At 44.3% G+C, this 21,380-nt stretch overlaps 1 protein-coding gene across 6 annotated transcripts in view; it reads right to left on the reverse strand.

The window, feature by feature from the left end:
• Window positions 1-2,700: 2,700 nt before the first annotated feature.
• Window positions 2,701-21,380, reverse strand: part of HIPK2 (homeodomain interacting protein kinase 2) — a 146,799-nt gene continuing 128,119 nt past the window's right edge. For all 6 annotated transcript variants that reach the window (XM_069859013.1, XM_069858976.1, XM_069859019.1 and 3 more), the window contains 3 exons: window positions 16,592-16,839; window positions 15,448-15,608; window positions 2,701-13,688 (listed from right to left, as the gene is read on the reverse strand). In XM_069859013.1, the coding sequence (XP_069715114.1) occupies window positions 13,221-13,688; window positions 15,448-15,608; window positions 16,592-16,839 (877 nt within the window). In that variant the 3' untranslated portion in view covers window positions 2,701-13,220. The remainder of the gene's footprint in view (window positions 13,689-15,447; window positions 15,609-16,591; window positions 16,840-21,380) is intronic.

A 21,380-nucleotide genomic window follows, 5' to 3' on the forward strand; every position in this document is an offset into this window, starting at 1 on the left:
ACCTAGTTGCAGGGTTAACACAGGAGTGACAAGTCCCTGTGGGGATGGGATCCTGCTCGCAGGCTGGCACAGTGGTGGCAACACTGCCTGGGGAGCCTGCTCCTGTTGCATCGTGCAGCCTTGACAAATGGATTTTAGTGTGGCTCAGGATCTGCGCATCAAGCTCCTGTCATAGCTGCTTCCCTTTGAGCAAAAGCTCCAAGTAGCAGTGGCTTTGATATACGGTTCAGTGCGGGGGCCTTTAAACAACAGCTTTTATTGCTCGTTATTTGCACAGACACCTCACAGGAAAAAACATAAAGGGAAAGTGTATTGAAGGAAATGCTGATGCAAGTGTGTTTGCCATGGCCTGACTGGCATAGTAAGAAAGAGAAGACATGAGAATTTACAAGATGCAGGTCCATGGCTGCAGCACAGATTTGCTGTGGAGATCTGACACACCTGCACAAGTGACTAAAAACACTAGTCTGTATTTCATGGAGCAGGACCATTCCCCTTCCATCTCCCAGTCCCCCTTTCCAGGTTCATTTTAAGTGAATAGCAGCTAGGAAGGCAGAAAAGTGTTGGAAGCCAGACAAATTCTCCTCACATGGATAGATACAAATTTAGGTGCCAACATTCAGATGCCAAAGAATTAAAAAATAGCCACTGCATGAGAAAGCACAAGCAACACATGCGGGAACAGCTGCACCACTCTGCTCTCACCATGTCCCCCCCACCATCCCAATTTTAAGTAAGAGCTATACCCACCTTGAATAAACCAGTTTGGCCAAGGTGAACACTCTCAGCACAGCAGCAGAGATTCCTTCTGGTTCAGAAAGTTCTGGACTAGCCTAACCTTGGTGGTGGTAATTTGTACCAGCTGCTTAGCCTCACGGTCTCCAGGTGCTGATATAACTGCAGCTCCAATAGATTTGTACTCCCAGGAGAAACAAGTCTGACCTCAGCTTCACATCAGATGCATGGACAGTCCTGGCTTACCGGCTAGCCAGTAAGATCTCCCTTGCATTTCAGTAAAATGCCTACCAAGTTAGATTTAGCTGGACTCAGGTGTATTTACAAGTAGATGTACAGATAAATGACCAGTCCAAGGAGAAACCTAGGAAATAGCTGTGCTTGCAGACCATTCCTTGCTAGTACTGGGCCACTGATGGTGTCGGATTCTCTAAGACCATTGTCATCCTTTTATCCAGTGGCTGAAAACCCTCACTGTTTCCTCACAAGGCATTGCAGGCTCCATTAGGAGCAGCCCTGCCTAAATTGAGAAACTGTTTTCCCCTTCTGGGAAAAATGGTCAGAAAGTACATTCTCCAACTACAATGCAATTTTAATCTGTTTAGGCCTTGGACAACAGAATGACAAATATTTTTTATGGTTTTATAGATACATTTCACAAAACAAACAAAATAAAGAAGACACTGTAGCATGATACAAACATGGAAAGAACTCTGCAGCAGTTAATCTAGCTCTTCTGGATTTACATTCACCAATCTCTCTTCCTTGTATCACGAACCCAGTAAACTTCCCACTTTGATTAGAGCACCTAACCATGCAATTACCTGTTGGCATATTTAAAAAGCTTGAAGTTTAATCGAACATGATTTTAAACTAAACACAGGCTTAACTGGTTTGCCAAATGGGTGCAGGCATTGCAATTGTAGTTGCTTTTGCTGAGTTGGGGTCTCGGTCAGTTTACGGGAGCTGGGAGAAAGGTCCCATGAGGTCTTGTTACCAAAAGTTTCATATCTACATAGAAATCCATAGCAACAGTTTCTGCAATGCTCTGCTTATTCCAGGGATTCCAGAGACAGAAGGCTCACTGCTGGTGCTCACTGATAAAACAAGCTTCCTGAAGGCTTATGTCCCCTGGTGGTGCTGTGCGGTGCCATCAGACAGTTATTACATGTTTGCAGAAACCATTCATCAGACACCTAACGTATGTGTGGCCCGGCACTGTATGCAGCCCAGTACAACCTATTGTCCCTAGGAATGGAGAGGCTGAACTAACTAGATTAATCCCCCAGACCGGGGAACTCCATAGCTTGCACATGACTCACTACGCCGGGAAGGATCAGCAACAAATCAGGTCGGCTTTATCCATTAGTAGGAGTTGCTGAGAAGCCATTCGATTCCTCCAAGGTGATAAGGTGTTATAACAGGGGATCCTTTGCAGAAACACCTCCAGCTTGCTCCTGAGCAAACCTCACGGTCAAAATCAGGCACAGCCCAAACAGCAGGTACTGCTATTGGCAGCAGGTGGTGGTTTAAGCAGTTTAATGTCTATATAAACCTCTGAAAGGGCAGGTGGGACTTGGCAAAGAAAGGAAAGGGAGCAAATTAAATGAGAGTTCAGGTGTAAAAGAAAAACCAGACTGATATTTGCAGCTGATCACTCAGCACAGTGGGATGTAGTAGAGGGCTCTTGATGGAGTTAAACACAGCATCTCTGAGCAGGCTTCTGTGTTTCATTGAAGACCAGACCTGAACATCTGAATATAGCCACTCTTCTGTCCTAGGAAAATAATATATCTCACACACATGTCACCTCGAATTGAAATCTGTTTATTATTAATGATACTATTACTACTGTTTTTCCAATTGGCTGAGGAGATTAAGTAACAGTAACTGAAAACTGAAACCCAAATGCTTAGACCAAACTTTAACTAGCGAGAAGACAAACAAACACACAAACTTTTGCAGTGACTTAAAACAGTTTAATGTAATTCCAAGACAAAGTGTGATTACATTTCTACACATATACAATATGCATATGTGAGTTTACAAATTCTGATTAATAACTCGTTTCACCTCAGAGACCGAAAAAATGATCAAAAAGAAACCGTGAATAACAAGCTATAACATAGTTCACCACAACGGGACCTCCTTTCTCACCCTACAGTTAGTAATATTACAATTAAAATAACTATATTCTTCTATAATGTATTTTCTGTTAAAATCATCTCATAAATTTACAATGCTATTATCAGTTTCCAAGACTAATATAAATTCACTCCATTTTTCTACAACGAAAATGATTATTAATTAGAAGCACACAACGTCATGATGAAAAACACAAGCATTTTTTTTAGTTGCAAGAACTTGATTGGTTAAGAATTAGTTTTCTTGTAAAACATTCTAAAGCCAAGTAAAATATCCATTCTTATAACATACCTATAATATGAGACTAAGGAATAGGTTACATATAGGTCTACAACACATCAGTTTGTTTTTTGTTTTTTCTTTTAAAAGAAGAAAGACGTATTTACCAAAAGAAAAAAAAAAGAAAAAAGGAAGGGGGGAAAAAAAGAACAAAAAGAAAAAAGAAAGGGACAATTCACATAGGATAAAAGCAGTACACAAGAAAATACTGTTGCACACAATAATTTTCACAAAGATTAACATGGATTAACACTCTTATTACAGAAACCGTACAGTGAAGGAACACAACGGCTCAGGGCTTTTGTGGGGTTAGTGGGCTGAGATGATACTATAGAGAAAGAACCACTCGAGATCCAGAGCTGGGGCAGAGGCATCTTTTCCCTTGCGACTGTGATAGTATTTCACAGCTTTTCTCACCCCGACCCTCCTTCCCCTTAATAATTTTGGTGCAGTGTATATTAACTTCCACTTTCCATCCAGAGTACGCTGGGCTTGTGGGCAGTTGAAAAGCCTAAAACATGCCCTCTGTTTCCTCCCTCCTATTTTTAAAAGGCTTTTAGAGCTCATAACAAAAAAACATGTTTCACCCGTTGGTTTGGTTTTAACTACCTGAAGTCTAGACTCTTCACCTTCTGAGATGCCCCTCTTTCTTCTCTCTTTCTTACACCCTCTCTTACTCTCTCTCTCTCTCACACACTCCTTTAATAAAGCTATTAATGACACTTCCGCTCCTTTCAGATATTTGATTTGGTATGAAAGATACAGGCTACATTCTGGTTCTGCCCAAGTAGAATCTGGTACTCAAATATGCCTTGATTGCTCTGTTGGTGAAACATGGGATGAGGAGATCCTTTTTCACACCTGAAATGATTGTGCCCTGGAATATCTGTGGAAGTTTCATTTTGAGAAGAATACAGAGCAAAAAAAAAAAAATAAAATATCAAACACATAAGGTATAAAGGGGGGAAAAAGAAAAGCCAGAAGTGTTGTACGTAACCACGTGAGGTGGAAGCATTGCAGAAGCGTTTTATTTCCTTGCCAAGGGCAGAGGTGCTATATGTAACCGTTGAGATCCTACGGGATGTGCGTTGCCAGTGTCAGAAACCCCTTCTTGCCTAACAAGCTGCAAGGCGAAGTATGCAACAAGACTGTGGCTCCTTTGTTTGAGTGTGCTGGTGTCTGTGGGTCTGACTGCCTCCAGGAGAACAGAGGAGCAGGCAGGCACTGGGGGCAGCAAACTCTACTGGTTGGGAGGTGGTGGGTGGTGAGATAGGGAGGATGTTTTCCAGTTGGCCAAGTGTTGCCGACAGTCCTGGCTTGCCATACGATACATTATCGCTTTGGTAATGTGGCTGATGAGGTGGGCACAGCAGCTCTGGAAAGGTGCTGAGGGAGGAGAAGGAGGCGGTTTGCAATCCCCCAGCCACATAGTCACTGATTGTAATGGGAGCAGCACTGGTGTCCAATGGCAAAGCATCGACAATCACTCCTTTTCACTACCTCTGCTCTAAGCTGTCTGATAACAGCCCTGTCAGGCATGATGGAAACATGTAAGGAGCCCTCCTGAGAGTACCTGAGCTCCACGACTGAAGCTCGGTTCTTCAGATGTACATCTATGTATTTTTAAATGCCAATTCCCGTACTTTCATGACCTAAAAGTACCATTTTGCCCAGCAGACATTTATACCATGTTCATTCATTACCCAAGTGAAAGAACACAACAGACAAAACTAGACAGCTAAACCAGACTTGGGAGGGGAGAATGCGATATATCAAAATGCAAAGTACAGTGTAACAGCAGCAGGGAAACAGCATTGACGGGAACTGGCATGGGCTGAGAAAACAGAGCTGACAAGGAGACGGTCAGTGAACTTTGTGTTTTGTTTACTGGTTCAAAACATTTCTGTGGTGTTAAGCATCATTTGTAAGAAAGGGGTGAACAGAAGAAAGCCAAATTACAGCATTGCCTCTGAGTGGCTATCACACACACACACACACACAAACACAACCCTCCCCCCCCAAATAAAACCAGGCATTCACTAACTCAGGAATTAACTGTTTGGCTAATGATTTATCAACAGTACAATACAATCCTTCCTTTGAATATCCTTCATTCTCCTGACGCGGGTATCTTCATCCAGATGAGGATCCTACATAGAACAGTGAATTTAGTATTGTGCTCCCTGCTTCAACCCAAGGAGCCTGATAAAGTATGTTATTAAAACAAACAAACAAACAAATAGCTTATCTGTTGGACTAAATCTTCAAAGTGGGTGGAGTGTTTTTTCGAACAGACTTTGGAATACAGTGGATTACTTTATCTCTGGACTGACTTTCCAACACTATGTTATATCTCAAAACAGAATATACATATTAAAGACATATTTGTAGTTGTCCATTTTTAACGTGTGAAATCAAAAAGAGGCAGCTGTATTGAGTTTTTGAAGGTGTCACTTACAAACACAAGATTTCCCTTAAAAAGTACCAGTTTAAATGTAAACTATAAAACACTGCAATAACTATAAAATGTAGCCAGAAAACTGTTTAAGTAGCCACAGTCTATTATTCAGTTCATATTGGTTTAAAATGTGACTCATTAAATATCTTCTAGAAGGCCAAAGCATTTTACAGTAGCTATAAACATATACTTACATGTGCATTTTAACATCACAATTGATTAAAATACATAAAAGAGTAATCTATTCCTTGGTTTAATTTTTTTTTTCCTTTTTAAAGATTCACTGTCTTCAGAATTCACTCAAGCAACAATGACCAGAGTGGGCATTTATCGCTATTCCTCCCCTGTAGAGTTCAGAGTCTTTGAATCAAAGTTCAGGCTGGCTACATGTTTTCAAGAAGGCTAAAACCAGGATGAATGCCCACATTTGAGGTAATTATTGCCATTAGGTCACAGTTTACATAATGTAAGTGTATCTAAATCCTTCTTTAGAAAAGCAAAGGTATCCCACAGTATTGGGAGATACCTGTTGTAGCAATCAGAATCCAGAATCCTGATCAGTGGGTTTGCTTCCAAAGGAGTTGGGGCTCCCGGAGCCCCCAGCACAGCCACTGGCCAGCCTAGAGCTCAGGCAACCAAGCCTGCAACAAGCCATTATTTCTTTATTTTTTTAAAAAAAGAAAACAAAGGAAAAATCAGAGGTGCTATAAAATAGATGGGTAACATTTCTGATCAGAATTCCAGACCAAAGCATTTCTGTCTGTCTTATTCCTTTCCAAACAGTTTGATGAAAAAAAAAAATAAAATCAACACACATCGGCATTAAATATTAACTCCATGCCAGCACTGCAAAAACTCCTTGGCAATGTTCTGAAAGTGGGATAAGCTTTGCTTTTGCTCTGAGCATTGTTGCCCCATTGCTTTCTGTTTCAAAGAGGAAACCTTGTTTGAGAGGGAGAGAGAGGGAGGGAAGGAGAGAGGAAGGAAGGAAGGAAGGAAGGAAGGAAGGAAGGAAGGAAGGAAGGAAGGAAGGAAGGAAGGAAGGAAGGAAGGAAGGAAGGAAGGAAGGAAGGAAGGAAGGAAGGAAGGAAGGAAGGAAGGAAGGAAGGAAGGAAGGAAGGAAGGAAGGAAGGAAGGAAGGAAGGAAGGAAGGAAGGAAGGAAGGAAGGAAGGAAGGAAGGAAGGAAGGAAAGGGAGGAAGGCAGGAAGAAAGAAAATAAATCCCTGGCTGTCACAAGTACATGCAAGTATTTACAAGGTTTGTGTGAATCTGCACACAGTTCCCCTCACAGCAAGAGTTAAGAACAGAGATGTCACAATATTTATCAGTGCAGTAAAAAATATCATTTTTGGAAAAAAATATACCTTTAGTATTGCCTTTCTTAGATTAACTATGATAACCAAAAGATTAAAACAAAAAACTTTATCTTCAAACACACATGAATAGTCTGTTATAGCAGCACTGCTAAAACTGGAAGGACAAAGCTAACCCGTAAATGAGAAACAGGAGTTTCAAATCATAAATGCCGAACACAAAGCCTCTCAGTATGCTTCCTAAGACTTCTGAAGAACCAAGCCAATCTACCGTTCAAATTTCACTCTTGACACATGCAAATGCTCTAAAACGCATCTTCCCACTGAAAGCACTTGACACGCACAGAGCTCAGCCCGGCTTACCTCCAGTCCAGTTCTCACACCTCCATCTGCACCAGCATAACTACTGCCTCAGGGGTCACTCCCAGCAATCAAAGCTTGTCATGGGGAAAAAAAGAAACCTTCAGCGCAGAGCACTCAGCTGGAAGTGCTCCTCCGTATGCTGCCCAGGGAGCTGCCCCTCAGGTGGGTACCACTGGATGCCTGGGGTAGGAGGTGAGCAAGGTGATATTGCTGCATCACTCACAGGTAGTGGCATTGCCAGGTGGCAACTCTTCGAGTACGGAGGGAGCAAAATGATTTATAGGCACAGGAGTGGGCCACAAGAATTAAGTTGGGGACTTCGTGTACTTTGGACACAGGTCCTCCTCACAGGAGCGCCGGTGAGACTTGGGGACAGAGGGAGGGGATACGGATAAGTGCCCAGGACCACAGATCCACCACTTCAAAGTTCCCACAGGAAATGGGACAACAGCAGGCACAGCTCTTTGAGCAAGAAGGGAGAAATCATTCCCATCCCACATTTTTCCTTCTGTGTTGCCTGTCCTCAACAAAGCTTATTTCTGCAGGCCTCGTGTACAGATGTACAGGATTCGGCCCACAGGTAGCACTGCAGATCTCCGATGGGCTGATTGCCAAGCCATATTAAAACACACATCTAAGTCCAACACTCCTGCCCAGCTGTGCCTGGCCTGACCACAGCAGCACCGTTTGGGGTCCCCTTCATAGAACAAAACCAGCATCCTAGATTCAGAGGAGAAACTCCAGAAGCATGCAGACCATCCAGAAGCTTATCTCTACTACACAGCTCGCCATTTCCGCACTGCATTGTCACCACTGAAAACACTTTAATCAAAATGAGCAATAATGAGAGAAGTATAAAGTGTTTGACATCCCCTACAGTTTAGGATAGCAGCAATATTTAGAGTTAATATCTCTGTCTGTCAAGCCAGCTACTCGAAATGATGACAGAAACTTGAGAGAGAACAAGAAGAGAAAGATGGAGTTCCACAGCTTATCCTCACTGCTTGGCAGTCATGACTTGTGGCTTAATTTCATTTCTGGAGTGGCCAGGGTCTCTTTCTTTCTCTCTTGAAAAAAAAAAGTTTCTTCAGTTAAAGAAAAAAAAATGTTTATCGCCCTTCAAGTTTGCTAATGGCATTGCCTTCAAACCAAATTACAAGACATAATCCCTTGAAAATATAAAAAAGGAAAAATATCACAGACAGAAGAGTTCCTTTCTTGGAATGTTTTACATATTACAACAAAACTACTAGAGAGAGAGAAAAAAAGAGACCTGACAAGGCTCAATATGTTGCATGCAAGCAGGTACAACTCCGCTGAGGAAGATGCAATTGCGTTTGCTCTCTCAAATGACTGGATATGGCCAGTCTATAGCGAGCATTGCTTCCATTTGGGTTCTCTATGCTGCCCATGTTAGTGGTTCTCTTTGCTCCCTCCTGCATTCTGATTTCACAGCAGGAATTTGAACATCCATCTCAGAGGAGAGGCAACATTCGTAATACTTCCTCCATGAGGAGAATGCAAGATGAGATGATGGGGAAAGGGACTATTTTTTCACTGTGCCAGCCATAAGCCACTCATAAAACTTTCCATATCTAAACATTCACCTCCCCTCTCAAGTTTCCATCCCATTTACCCCATGCACACGAAGAACAGCAACCCAACCCTACCACGCCAACCCCATTTCCTCTCCAAGTACTTTGCAAGCAAAACAAGCCGATTGGTTTTATTTATGTGGCACTTTTGCTTCCTTTGCTAAAATGATGGGGTTTCCCCTGTGACTAACGATACTGCAGTTTTTTTCTATACTGTGCCTTTATATAGGTGTGAGGGAGGAGGTGTTGCTCAGCTCCCCCATATCCACCAGAAAATACGCAGTGTTGCACCATCAAAACAATCTGATGGCTCTTGAGATCACAATGTCTCATCGCCACAACCACCTCACCACCGACTACAGCTGGTAGGTCAGCGACTCCAGGAGGGACAATGTGAAAGGTGGTTCCTCTGGCACGCGCTGCACCCCTTCTCGCTGCCAGCACCCACCGCTCTAACAGCTCTGCTGCCAAATGCCTCTCAAAATCAGATTCAAGCCCGCGCAGGAGAGCAGGTCAGATGGGTGCACAGGGAAAATGCAATTAATACAAGTAAAATATTACTGTGATTGAGATCGCAGCCTTCCACGCTTCGCCAGTCCTAGGCCATAGGAGCGCGTAAACAAGTAATTAACTTGAAGGGTTTAAGTCTGTTCTTTAGCAAAGCACTCAAGTGCATGATTAACTTTAAGTCTCTGCTGAAGTCCTACCACTTTTTTATGGAGTTTGAATTCAGTTAGTGCCTCCCCACTATTTTAACAGAGCAGGCGATGCAAATGAAAATATAAATACCTAAACTCTAGCAACGAGAACAGTTTAATAAAATTCCACAACAAATAATTATAAAAGAAGGGAAAATCTACATCGGGCAGAAAAAAAACCGCAAGCCAAGCATCCTGGTCATGTGAACACTTGATCAGCCTTCAGTGACAGTGGAAGAGCAAGGAGAGGAATCCTGCCCTGTCTGTGGCCGTGTTTTGCCAGCTAATGCCGTCTGTGCATACCAGTGTCTACCCAGTGATGGGACTGAAAGCCATGCTCGTGCCTCTGCTGCGGCTCCTCTGATAGCCCCGTTTCTGGAAAGCCATCTGACTGCCTTCTTTAGGAAACCCAAACCCTTAATGCATTGTATGACCTTGGGTTCATCAAAAGGGTCCCATCATCATGGCCTGGCGCATGAATAGGTCTTGATCTCGTATAAACTTCCTATCCAACAAAGTGAGGCTGAGCTGGATCCTAGGGCACTGAGGGCCTTACTTGCCTTTGATCCAGCTCTCCTAACAGATGATTTCATTAGGTGCTGTTCGGTTTTGGCTCTGAATGAATGTTTTTGGACTTACTCTGAAATGCAGATGTGACGTGGAGCGTAAGTCCTGTCCCTCAAGGCTGAAACCATTCCCACAGAGAAGCCTCACTCCCCCTAGGTTAGAGGCAGAGTTTTCATACCCGAGACAATCTCGTTTCCCCTTTCTCCTGAAGTTTTCACAAACACAGCAACCCTTCTGATGCCACTGATGAAGAGAAATAAAATAACAACAATAACACTTAACAATACTAAGAGGAAAAAAAACCTAACACAAAGATTAAGGAATGCATGTGCAATTAAAACCCAGAGTAAAATATAATAATAATAAAATAATAATCATAATCATAACAACCATACAATAAAATAACATTATCTTTCCTTTTCATGACACAAGCAGCATGACACTCTCGCTCCCGAACTGGTGGGAGAGAAGAGGAATGCAACAGAGAGAGCAGGGCTTTATTTTCCTGCCTCAGACGAAAGGGGATGTGTTGTCTTTCTGAAGGAAGTGGGGGTAAGGTGCATAGGCTGCTGGGAGATCACATCCTCATTTACAGTATATTGAGCTGGAATGAAGGACAGTCAGGAGAAGAAAACCCTCCAAAGGTAGCCCAGGAACAAGAGCTGGCAGCCAGGGAGGATATTTGGTGGTTCACAAGAAGACAACAGCCTTGTTGAACAGCCCGTGCATAGTGGGATCCCTTCTTCTTCCAGACCAGCCAAGCACTTATCACAAGACGATATATTTGCGTGCTTGTCTTTCTGTCAGTTTTCCCATGCGAGAAAACCTCCTCCTTCATTACCGCCGCTCAGGGAACCCATCCCTTGCCACCCTGCCAACAAACCTGCTATTTCCCAGCATCCTGTGAAATACCTGAATACTTCATGCTCTAATTACAAGGAAATGTAAAGTGGAACCGAGCAACTTGGCTTTCATGGAAACATGGAAATGTTCTATCAAACTCTCCTCTCTCCTTCCTCCCCAGGCCACCACAGGCGTGGCTACTCCAGACACATTCCCAAATACTGATGCACCTGTGCAACTGCCGTTACCAGCAAAGCTCCTCTCTGAACCAAACCCAACTGTGGGAAAGGCTCTTTTTAGAAACCTGTCAATACACAAGATGGCCACAAAGCGTCCCTCGGCATGGAGGACCTATAGGACCATCATGCTCTCTGGTTCCAGGGTCACGCTGCTGCTGCAGGCAATCTTTAGGGGTACAGGTGAGAAGGGAGGAGGGGAAGCGCACACTGTCACAGCTACGATAGAGTGGGTAAGGCCTGATGTAGTACAATACTCTTTCACTTAAGAAACCTGAGTTTGACTCTCTCAGCTAGATCTGCTCGTGCTTGCTTTGGGACTTTAACCCCTTCCTGACCCCTCCCACGGACAGACGTAGAGATGTTGGCAACAACTAGTATTTCTCGCTTTCACAGGCTTAAGTTTTGTTCCCATTTCAGACACATAACCGGGACATCCCGACGACCTGGGAGGACGGCATCCTCCCCCTTCACTGAGAACGCTGACAAACAGCAGAATGAGAATTCAGTTTCCAGGGAGGAAACCTGCTCTTTCAACAGGATAGAAACAGACCGCTCCACAACCAAATCCCTAGACCATCTGGGAGTCACCTTGGGTCTTGCAACTGACCTGGTCACTTCCAGCCCATCCAGTGCTTGACAAAACACCCAGTTAGACGCACTTCTAACCCCGACAAGCATCCCCAACACTTCGCCAAGTGAGCTAAGATTGATGACGTGGGAAAAAAACCCCAAATACCAACAGCAGAAGAAGAAAATCAGCAATAACAACCCCTCCCCAAAAAAAAGAGAAAGAGCTGAGAGTAAATTCCGACTAGCCTCAGTCAGTTTCTAGGAGTACCAGTGGAAGTAAACCCTTAAACCGCATCTGTAGTTCGGTAAGGCACTACGAGGGAATGATGTAAAACTAAGACTGTGACAGTTGTAATGGCTGTGCCGAGGAACACACCACAGAGAGAAGGCAGCATCTGCACGCACGCGCACACACACACACACGTACATACCTGGACAATCACATTTGTTACATGCCTATGTTATATCACTTTTCTTTGTGCAATCACATTGAGGAATAGTCTATTGGTATCGTTGAAGTTCAACACAAAATAGTAAAAAGGGCGTATGACCTGTATAGTGCTACATTCTACCGGGAGGGGGACACGGGGCAGCTAAAATGTCTCCTCCTATACTAGAACGGCTAGGGACTGAAACAGAAAGTTTCCAAATAAAATAAAATGAAACACAACTGAAATACGACATACATTATTAGAGATCTCGCTTAGGAATAGCATTTCTCAGGGATTTATCCAGTGTGTTCATGCAAAGGGAGCTTCTGCTCTCGACCAGTGCTGCATGGCCCGTTTTGCCCACGTGTTTTTGACACGTAGCAATGCTAGATCCAAATTTAGAGCACTGGGACAACATTTTCTCCTCCTCCCTCAGCCTCCCTTACCCACTTTCCGGAAGAAAACCCCCAAACCTTATGTATGCTTTGGCATACAGAGACCACTGCAAAGATGGGGCATAAACCCTTTGAAATGCTGGATAAATCCCTAATCCATATACTTTTTGGATTAAAAACCTAATGGATTTCATTTTAGGTGTTCTGGACAAGAAATTTCTAAATGTAGCTCACTACTGGATGAAAATAACCTTTAGAAGTCTATTGGTGAAGTTCTTCAAAACACAGGACCGGCTGGAAGGTCCTTCTTATCTCTCTCTCTCTAGTTTGGTGCAGAATGGTTGGGTTTTTTTGTGGTTTATTTTTTTTTCTGTTCTTTTTTTTCCATTTTCTTTTTTTTTTAAATAAAAAGAGTAGAATTGGTTTTTTCCCCCTTCTTTCCTCCTTTTCGTTCTTCCTGAAAGTCTCCTCCATTCAAGTTTTGCGCGAGCCTCCCATTGCATTGTTAGTTTGTCGTGTTCTTCAGTACAAAAGCAGCCGCCTCACTCCCCCAGGGATGGGTGCGTCTCTTTCTCCGTATTCCAGTGTTTAGATGTAAGGGTACTGGTTGACCTTGGTGGGGCTCAGTGGGTATCCAGTGTAGACTGTGGAGGCCGGAGAAGCACTGATATAGGTCTGATGGGCAAACTGAGCCTGGTACTGGCTCGGGTGGATGGTGGGTGAGGGCAGAACCCGCGGGCCCATGCTGACGGGGACCTGGTGGACGATGCTGGCGGGGTAGGTTGTGTGCTGCACCGCGTGCCGCGCAGACCCTTGGGAGGCCACCAGGTGCGCAACGGTGCCCGTGGAGCCCAGGGCGGCGGGGGCGGTGTAGGTGTACAGGTGGGGCTGGGTGGGCAGGTGAGCAGCGGCAGCCGCGGCCAGGTGAGGATGAACTGTACTGTGGCTGGGGCTATTGTGTGGGAAAGAGTACGGGGCCTGAGCTATCGTTGGCGTGATGTACGCTTGCTGTCTCCGGTGACTCCCTGTGCGATCGGTCGTGATGTGCTGCTGGGCCTAGATAAAGACAGCAACAGTCATTAGCGGTTACAAGACAAGGGACGGCTCTTTACCTCCTCAGCGGTGCCTGGGATCCTTCCTATGAAAGCAGGACAGCTTCAGGAAAGTCCCTTGCGTGCCTCTTGACACCCTCAGCACCACCTCAGTCCTCCCTCAGAAACGGGTGAAGGCAAAGGGTCCCTCCCAAAGCTATGAAGATCCTGTAGTTTAATACATTCACTAAAATGCCCCCCAAGAGGACAAGAGTCCCTCACTTTGAGCCACGAGCTTCTGGCACAGCTAACGAAGAATTAGCCTCGGATACCCAGCTCCCAAGAACATCTTCCACAAGTCCAGTCATTTACACAACAAATGGCTTCTGCTAGTGAACTCTCCGCTGACAAAACGTGGTGTGCTGATAACTCAGGGGAACAAAGTTGCCTAAATTCACCTGGACCAGGCAATTTATTTTTGCTCAGTTTGAGTCTTTGCGGTTATCATTTCCTCAGTTAGTAAAACAACTACTTTATTTTTTTTAAAGAGAAAACCCTCAATCAGATCCTGCAGGTGCTGGCTGCCCTCGCGTAATCAGCTATAATTACTTGAACACAAATAATTTCTTGCAGTGGGACAGGACCAATGTAATTTCCCAGGGATTTTCTAAGGTTTTTTTTTTTTTTTTTTTTTTTTTGCACTGCATAACAGTGTCAAGGAGTTTTCCTGATCCTTTGTATTTAGCATTTTAAATAAGCAATAAAGTAGGAATTAGAAGGCAAAAAGGGCAATGCTTCATGTTATTTCCTTTATTCTTCCAAGCCTTCTCATCCTCTTTGTAAGCACCCTCTGAGCTGTCACTGCGGTCTGAAATGCGGCAGCCACACTCTTCCCTCACTCTTGGAAACAGCATCTCGCCCACGTCCTCCATTTTCACTCACTTTTATTTCAAGTTTGTATAAATTTTTAAATTTCAACTGCATTTTGAGGGGGAGGGGACATTCTTCTCCCCAGATAATTTAGTTCTTTTTTTCAAAAAAAAGTTCTGCTTGTATCCAGCTCTGGATGCAAACCAGCACTGTCCTCTGAGCTCTCCAGACTTTCTCCTCTTGAAATGCTGGTAACTGTGCTGCAATTTCTCTACTCATATTATGGCACCTCATGGCAGAAAGAGGCCCCAGGTGCAGTATGGGAAAAGCCTGTTATTTACTGAAGAACCCAGGAAGCTCTTTGGGTGTTCTGATCACAGACTATGAAACATCTTGAGAACTGCACGGTGTCAAGTAACGAGATTTGCTCAGTTCTCAGCCCAGGTTTATCAAACTCATCACGTGAGGTCATGTATACGCATAGAGGCTCTGCTTTGCCTCGTCATGTCTGATGGGCACTTCTCTCCCAGTCCAGCAGCCGGGCTGATGCACTCCCTTCACTCGGATGATACTCTCCCTGTGCTTACCCATAGCTAAGGAGAATTCAGTCCTTCCTACACAGTCCTGCTCCACTCCTTTGCATCTTAGCCAGTGCCCCTTCTCTCTCCCATTACTCCCATTCACACTGTTAGATCATCTGTCTCCAAAATACACAGCAGGAGTACTGCCAGCCCACTCCGCGGTGGGATCTGCGCTGCCTCTGCTGCCTAAGCTGAAAGATAAAAGTCTGCAGTGAAGTTGAATCAAGTCAATCAAACTTGACATGGGGCCCAACTATCATTAGACTGGAAGAGGACAGCTCGGAGGGGTAGGACGCAGCTGGGTGACGCACCACTAAGTCTCGGTTGACTTACCTGACTTAGATTAAGAGGCTGCTGCTGCTGGAAATGTGCTCCTGGTCGCTGCTGCCTATAGGCAACGGCTCCAGATGAGCTCCCTGAAGAGTGACCGCTGGTGGAGGTCACGGTGCTGGAGGACTTGGACTTGTAGGAGGATGAGTGGTGACTGGTGGTGACTGTGCCAGGAAAGGAAACACATTTGTAGCTTACATCACATTCTTTAATTGCTCACCCTACCTTTTCCTCACTGAGTCTCCTCCAGAGCGGCTTTTGGGAGGAGACACAACAGAAGCAGGATAAGAAAATGATTTCTCTTAATTAACAGCATATCTCAGCAGTGCTTCAAATACATGACCAGACTGTTATCCTAGAGGCAGACAAGCATATCTGATATCTGGACCCAAACTGGGCCTGGAGAAGGTTTTATAGGTCCTTCAGAAGTGTGAGGAACTGTTCTGCCAGCAGAACTGTATGATGCGGGTAAAAATCCCAAGGAGAGGAACTAAAGTATAGTGCACACAGCACAAAAAAGCCCTGGCTCGGCTGACCTCACAGTGAGTAGGAAAGGAGGGAGAAGGAGCTAGTGGGGAGCTCACCCTCCAAGCCTCTGTGTTCCCCAGCAGTGCCTCAAAAGAAAGGACTGCCAAGGAGCTCAAAGCCAATTGCTCTGGGCCAGACTTCCACCGTAAGCCTCTTTTGAACACATTGTACTATCTAGCCTCGTGTAGACTCTGAATGAGCAAATCTCACCAGTCCATAATGAAGATCCCGGGGAATTGTTCTTCCCAGAAATGTCAACTAGTTTGGATGAAAACGCACGTGTTTTCAATCTCTCACCCGTTTTAAAGTAAACCTATGGAAAGGCACTTGCATTTGGCAGCCTTTCATGCCAAATGTTGAGCTAAAGGCTGCGTTCTGCTCTTGGGGTTGTAAAGAAGTAACTGAGAATGGCACCTGCCCCGTGGTCCCTGAGTGTACCAGGGCACATAAATAATGCAACATGGCTCCCAAGAACATCTGTATCACTTGAGAGAATGGCAGGAGCACAGTTTCTTTGGAAAACAAAACAAACAAACAAAATGAAACCGAACAATGAGATTCTTCCAAGATAAATCATTTATTTCTTACTAATTTTCTTGACGGAAGAGGTGCAATTTACCTGGCGCCAGGCTATCGCACTCTACCAACACCTCACTGGCCTGGGTTTTCAGTGGTGGCACGATGATCGTTCGGGGGTTCCCACTGCAGTGAGTCTCTGGAACCCCTTTGGTGTCGTAGGTATTCCCATTATTCTGCCCTGCGCGATGCTGCACGGCGTAAGGGCTGTTGTTGCTGGAGGAATCAGAGTAGGGAGAGTCATGCACAGTGACACAGCTGATGACGTTCTTCCTCTGCTTGGACAAGGTGCTGAAACACAAGCACACGAGTGGAAAGAGTGAATGGGCAACGTTCAACGCGGAAGCCACCAGAAGCCTCTGCCCATGGCAAACGAGCTCCATAAAAGCAAAGCACAACCTTCAGTCCCCCGCCAGCTAAAGCCTGTTTAAGCCAAATCCCAGGCTTCAAAACTCACTCGTTGCTCTTCCAGGAAAGCCTTCATGGAGGTCAAAGAGCGAGTAAGACATTGCGGATAGATCTTATATTCACACTGCTTAGAATAGCAGTGAACCAGACTGCCAGATTTATTTTCAGACTGCTTTTTATATATGTGTGCAGTAAAAGCTCAGCAGTTATACTATGCTTTGTTGCAAGTCTCACCACCTACACAAAAACGTGGCGGTTTCTCCCAGCCTTCCAGCAATGATTTAATAATAGATGCTATGACTTTTCATGATTAAATCCCATGAATCTACAAAACACACTCTGTTCTATTTACTAATATGGTACAATGGGCATATATTCTCAATAAGCATTTGAAACCGGAGGAACAAACGAAGAAAAAATGAGCAAAGTATGTAAAGCTTTTGGTTTTCTTTACTTTCACTGAATAAGCACTGGGTCTCCTGACTCTAGTGTGGATTATCAAGGTCCTGCTGCAGCTAATCTATCCATGACATCAAAAAAGTGATTAAAAGGAACATCAATGCTTCCAAAATTAGTTCTAGAAGTTCATTAGACTAGACTGCATAAGCACGATTGGGATTTGCTCTGCTATTGTGTCTAATTATTCCTGACAGTTTCTCCTTCCTGTTATGAGCTTGTTTAGGGAGAAAAAGAGAGCAAGAAAGAGGATGGAGGAAGGGGGATGGTGAAGATATGCTTAAATGGCTCACATCCTTGACAGTGCACAGACCTTGACTACAGAAAATAGCTGCTATGTTTCACTGATTGCATTATGTTGTTATGGTAACTGAAGTTTTTAAAATGATGAAAAGAAATGGATAGCACATAAAAAGCTAAGTAATTAGGCTTAATGGTGGCAACAGCCCCAACAGGAACAGAAATGCCATGGAGAAAAAGGAATCCATCTCTTAACTTCTTAAGTGTGCACTTTAAAAACAGAGAGAGATCCCTTTCCCACGGATTCTCCTCTCTCTTCTCTCACACTGGCAGGTCCAGTCCAGGGAATAGCTGATTAATCTGGTCTTAAGTCTGTGGTGGATCCATTTGTTCCCTAGTCTCAGCATCACTGCTTACCCTGGGAAAGGTGGAGCGGATACTGAGAACAGTTTTCTTCCAAGGACATTGTTTGCCTTATTTATTTTTCACAGCGCTACAGGAGCACTGGTGGGTTCCCATCCAACTTGTCCCACGCCTCTCCATCAGCATTCACAAGCTGCAACTCACCACCTCGCTCCCAAGACTTGTTACTGAAAATAACAGACTATAATCTCCTCCATTAAAGAACTTGGGGACCTGCATTCACAAATAAGTTATCGTCACACAGACTTTCCTTGGGCTGTCATCACAGGATCCTGGCATGCCCTTAAGAGTGAAAAATACATCCTGAGAGGCTTCTGCTACCTTTAAGAACTGACACTTGAAACAGGCCAGATGACAGAGAAGGAGGGAAGCTACTGATAGCAATCCGGAAGCTGAAAGAAAATTCTTGCAGGGGCAGGAATCTTTTTGACAGGGAAGGTGTATGACAGGGAGCCCTCGTATTCGGCTTTCCACAAGAAACTGGAGTGCCTTGGATTAGAAATGGAAAGAGCAACACAGTATCTTAGATGGACAACTATTGTATGTGAAGAAAGATGTAGCAGTTTGGATACGGTGCTAAAAAAAAGGGAATATTAAGCCAATAAAAATGACAAATATTGCATCAATATTCCTCTCTCCTTCAGCAGAAATGCCAGTAATCACACATTTATGAGTATGCACACTGCTTACCCTTTGCAACTACCCTTGGCTGCCAGTTTGGAAGAGATATATATTCTCTATCTCTGACAGTTATTACATTTTATAAAGAAAAATCAAGTCACTAAAGAGTTTTCTGACAACTGATAAGGTCTAGCTATTCTTTTACAGTCCCTTCCTTACATAAGTGGCTGAGCTGCTGGACTGGAAATACTTGCTCTTGGCTGACACTTGACAAAGGGAGGCTCAGCAGTAGGACTGGAAAGGTATTTTTCTGTGTAATTAATGCTATTTATTGTTCGAGAATCAGCACATTCTTCACCAATTTGACTGAGGACTTGTCAAAGCAGGGATCATGAGGAGTCTTCTCCTTCGAAGTGTTACAGCTCCTTGGTTATAATAGGAAAATCAAGATCTGTCTGGTTGAACAAGTAAGTGACCCCAAACCCAGACCTTTAGAGAGAAAGGGACTGTAGCAGGATATTAAACTCATTTTATGGATCGGAAACTGAAAAGGACCAGAGCTATGGTCCTGACAGGCCTCCTGCAAGGGCTCAGCACTACTAATATGTGTCATCCACCAAAGTCAGGTGGACTGACTGTTTCCAGTAATAGAGCTAAAGCACATGGGTAAATATTAGCAGGATTAGGGCCCAAGTGATTAGCCTCTTGATTCAGCAGGCTCCATCAGTTCAAGTGCATGAGGAGTCCCATTGAAAGCAGCTAGATTCTTGTCTTTAGGAAAGGTAAAGACTGTGGTTAATGTTAGAGCAGGCAGAGAAGTCAGTTAGGACTATTCACATGCCCAGAGCTCAGCACCTGCTGTACCTTAGCCTGCCTGAGAGATTAAGGGGGGAAATTTCAAAAGCATCAAAGGCCCAACTCATGCTGAAAACCACTTGATTCGCAGGCTTAGAGATAACACATTAAGCTGAAATGGAGGCTTTTGAAATTCCATCCCAGAAGAGCCAGCCCTCCCTCTTTCCAAAGCCTTCTTGCTAGCTAGCAACTGTCCTCCTTGCAGCTCCCTTCGAGGACTCAGCTGCTCTCCCCACCTCACAGTAATGCAAGAGTTATCTGCGTTGAGTTCCAGGCTGATGTATTGCCTGCCCTGCTCACAAACTATCAAGATTGAGAGCTTTTACCTGTTGACACAGCACTTGCCTACTCAGCAAGCTTACTGTATTCCCATAATTCAGCCACAGCTTTTGGGGATGTTTGTGCTTACATAGAAAAACACTTGCCCCCTTCTTACTAAGCTCACTCCAAGCCTGGTAATTGCTTTCCCTCCTGCAAGCACAGTAGCAGCAGCATACGTGATTTAGTAGCATTGAGAGTCGGCATGTGTTCCTGGTCAGCTTGTGTGCCTGCCTGCATCCTATGGGTAGGTGCATTTTAATTCTCCTAAAGAAGGAGGGGGGAGGATTACCAAAGTGGCATCAAAGCCATCTACACAGACTGAAAAGCAATAAGCCAGGAAGGCTTTTTAACTCTTACTAGCTGGAGCTGTGTCCTCCCTTTCAGAACAGCAGGTGGAAAACCATGCATCGCTTTAAGTTTATTATTCATTTATGAGTGACAGCCCATTTCCATCTAGTCCCGAAGAGATTGTTCTCAAGCTTGGACACAAAACAACTCATGTCTATCCAATGTGCAGGCACAGGGCAGGATCGTGCCTTTGAACATGCAGAAGCAGGTCTTGGAGGCAGCTCTCTAACGTATCCCACCCCCACGGGTGCACAGCATAGAGATGGATGTGAGTCCCTATTCCCCACAGCAAGCAAAGATCTCAAAGAAGAGTCTGATAGAGGAAAGAAAAAAAATGTGCACAGTCACTGAGCAAAAAAGCAGCATTAACATACTGTTAATGGAAAGGTGCCAAAGGTGGATGTTGAGAATGACAAGTGAGAGGAAATGAAGGAAAAGAAGATACTGAATTAGGTGTTAAAACTACATTGGAACCATCTATATAGCCAAGGACAAGGACAGGGACAACAGCTCCTGTAACAGTGCAACTCGAGATGATTTCTACTTGCTGAAGGCTCAGCCCAAATGCTTGGTAAGTGATAGCACTGTATGAACAGGATCGTTTTTCCCTGAAGATCTCAAGTTATACTAGAATCCCAGAAAACTCAAATGGAGTCTAGTAGGGACAATTCTTCAGTGTGCTTTTCACCCACAGAGCTACCAACCTTCCAGTGTGGCTGACACTATCGCAACAGAAGCTTTCAGCTCTCAAAGTCACCAAGATGGCCTCCTAGTTAGGGGGAAGAAGGCACCGACCCAACAACTGTGCCTTTGAACTTGTGTGCATGCATACCATGACATGTTAGCTTTACATCACATCACAAAACATTTTGTTCCAGGTTTCTGAAAATTTAATAACACACAACCTTTTCAGTTTGCTGCTTCAGCACAATCCACTTATTCTAGGAAAGTGTAGAGTCAGCCAACACAAACTTACGCTACAACTGCAATCGCTCTCTTCACATTGAAATCTTATGCCACGCATAGCTCAGCGTTGAGAACATGCCCCTCCCTCCTCAGCTCAGCCTCCATCCTGACCTGTTAATCTGCTCTCACCTTCTTTGTGAATTTGTGATGGTAAGAAATATTTATCAAGTACTACACCGAGGCCATTTTATGAG

The sequence above is a fragment of the Phaenicophaeus curvirostris genome, chromosome 1 (genome assembly GCF_032191515.1).
Source record: "Phaenicophaeus curvirostris isolate KB17595 chromosome 1, BPBGC_Pcur_1.0, whole genome shotgun sequence".
Classification (NCBI taxonomy): Eukaryota; Metazoa; Chordata; class Aves; order Cuculiformes; family Cuculidae; genus Phaenicophaeus; species Phaenicophaeus curvirostris.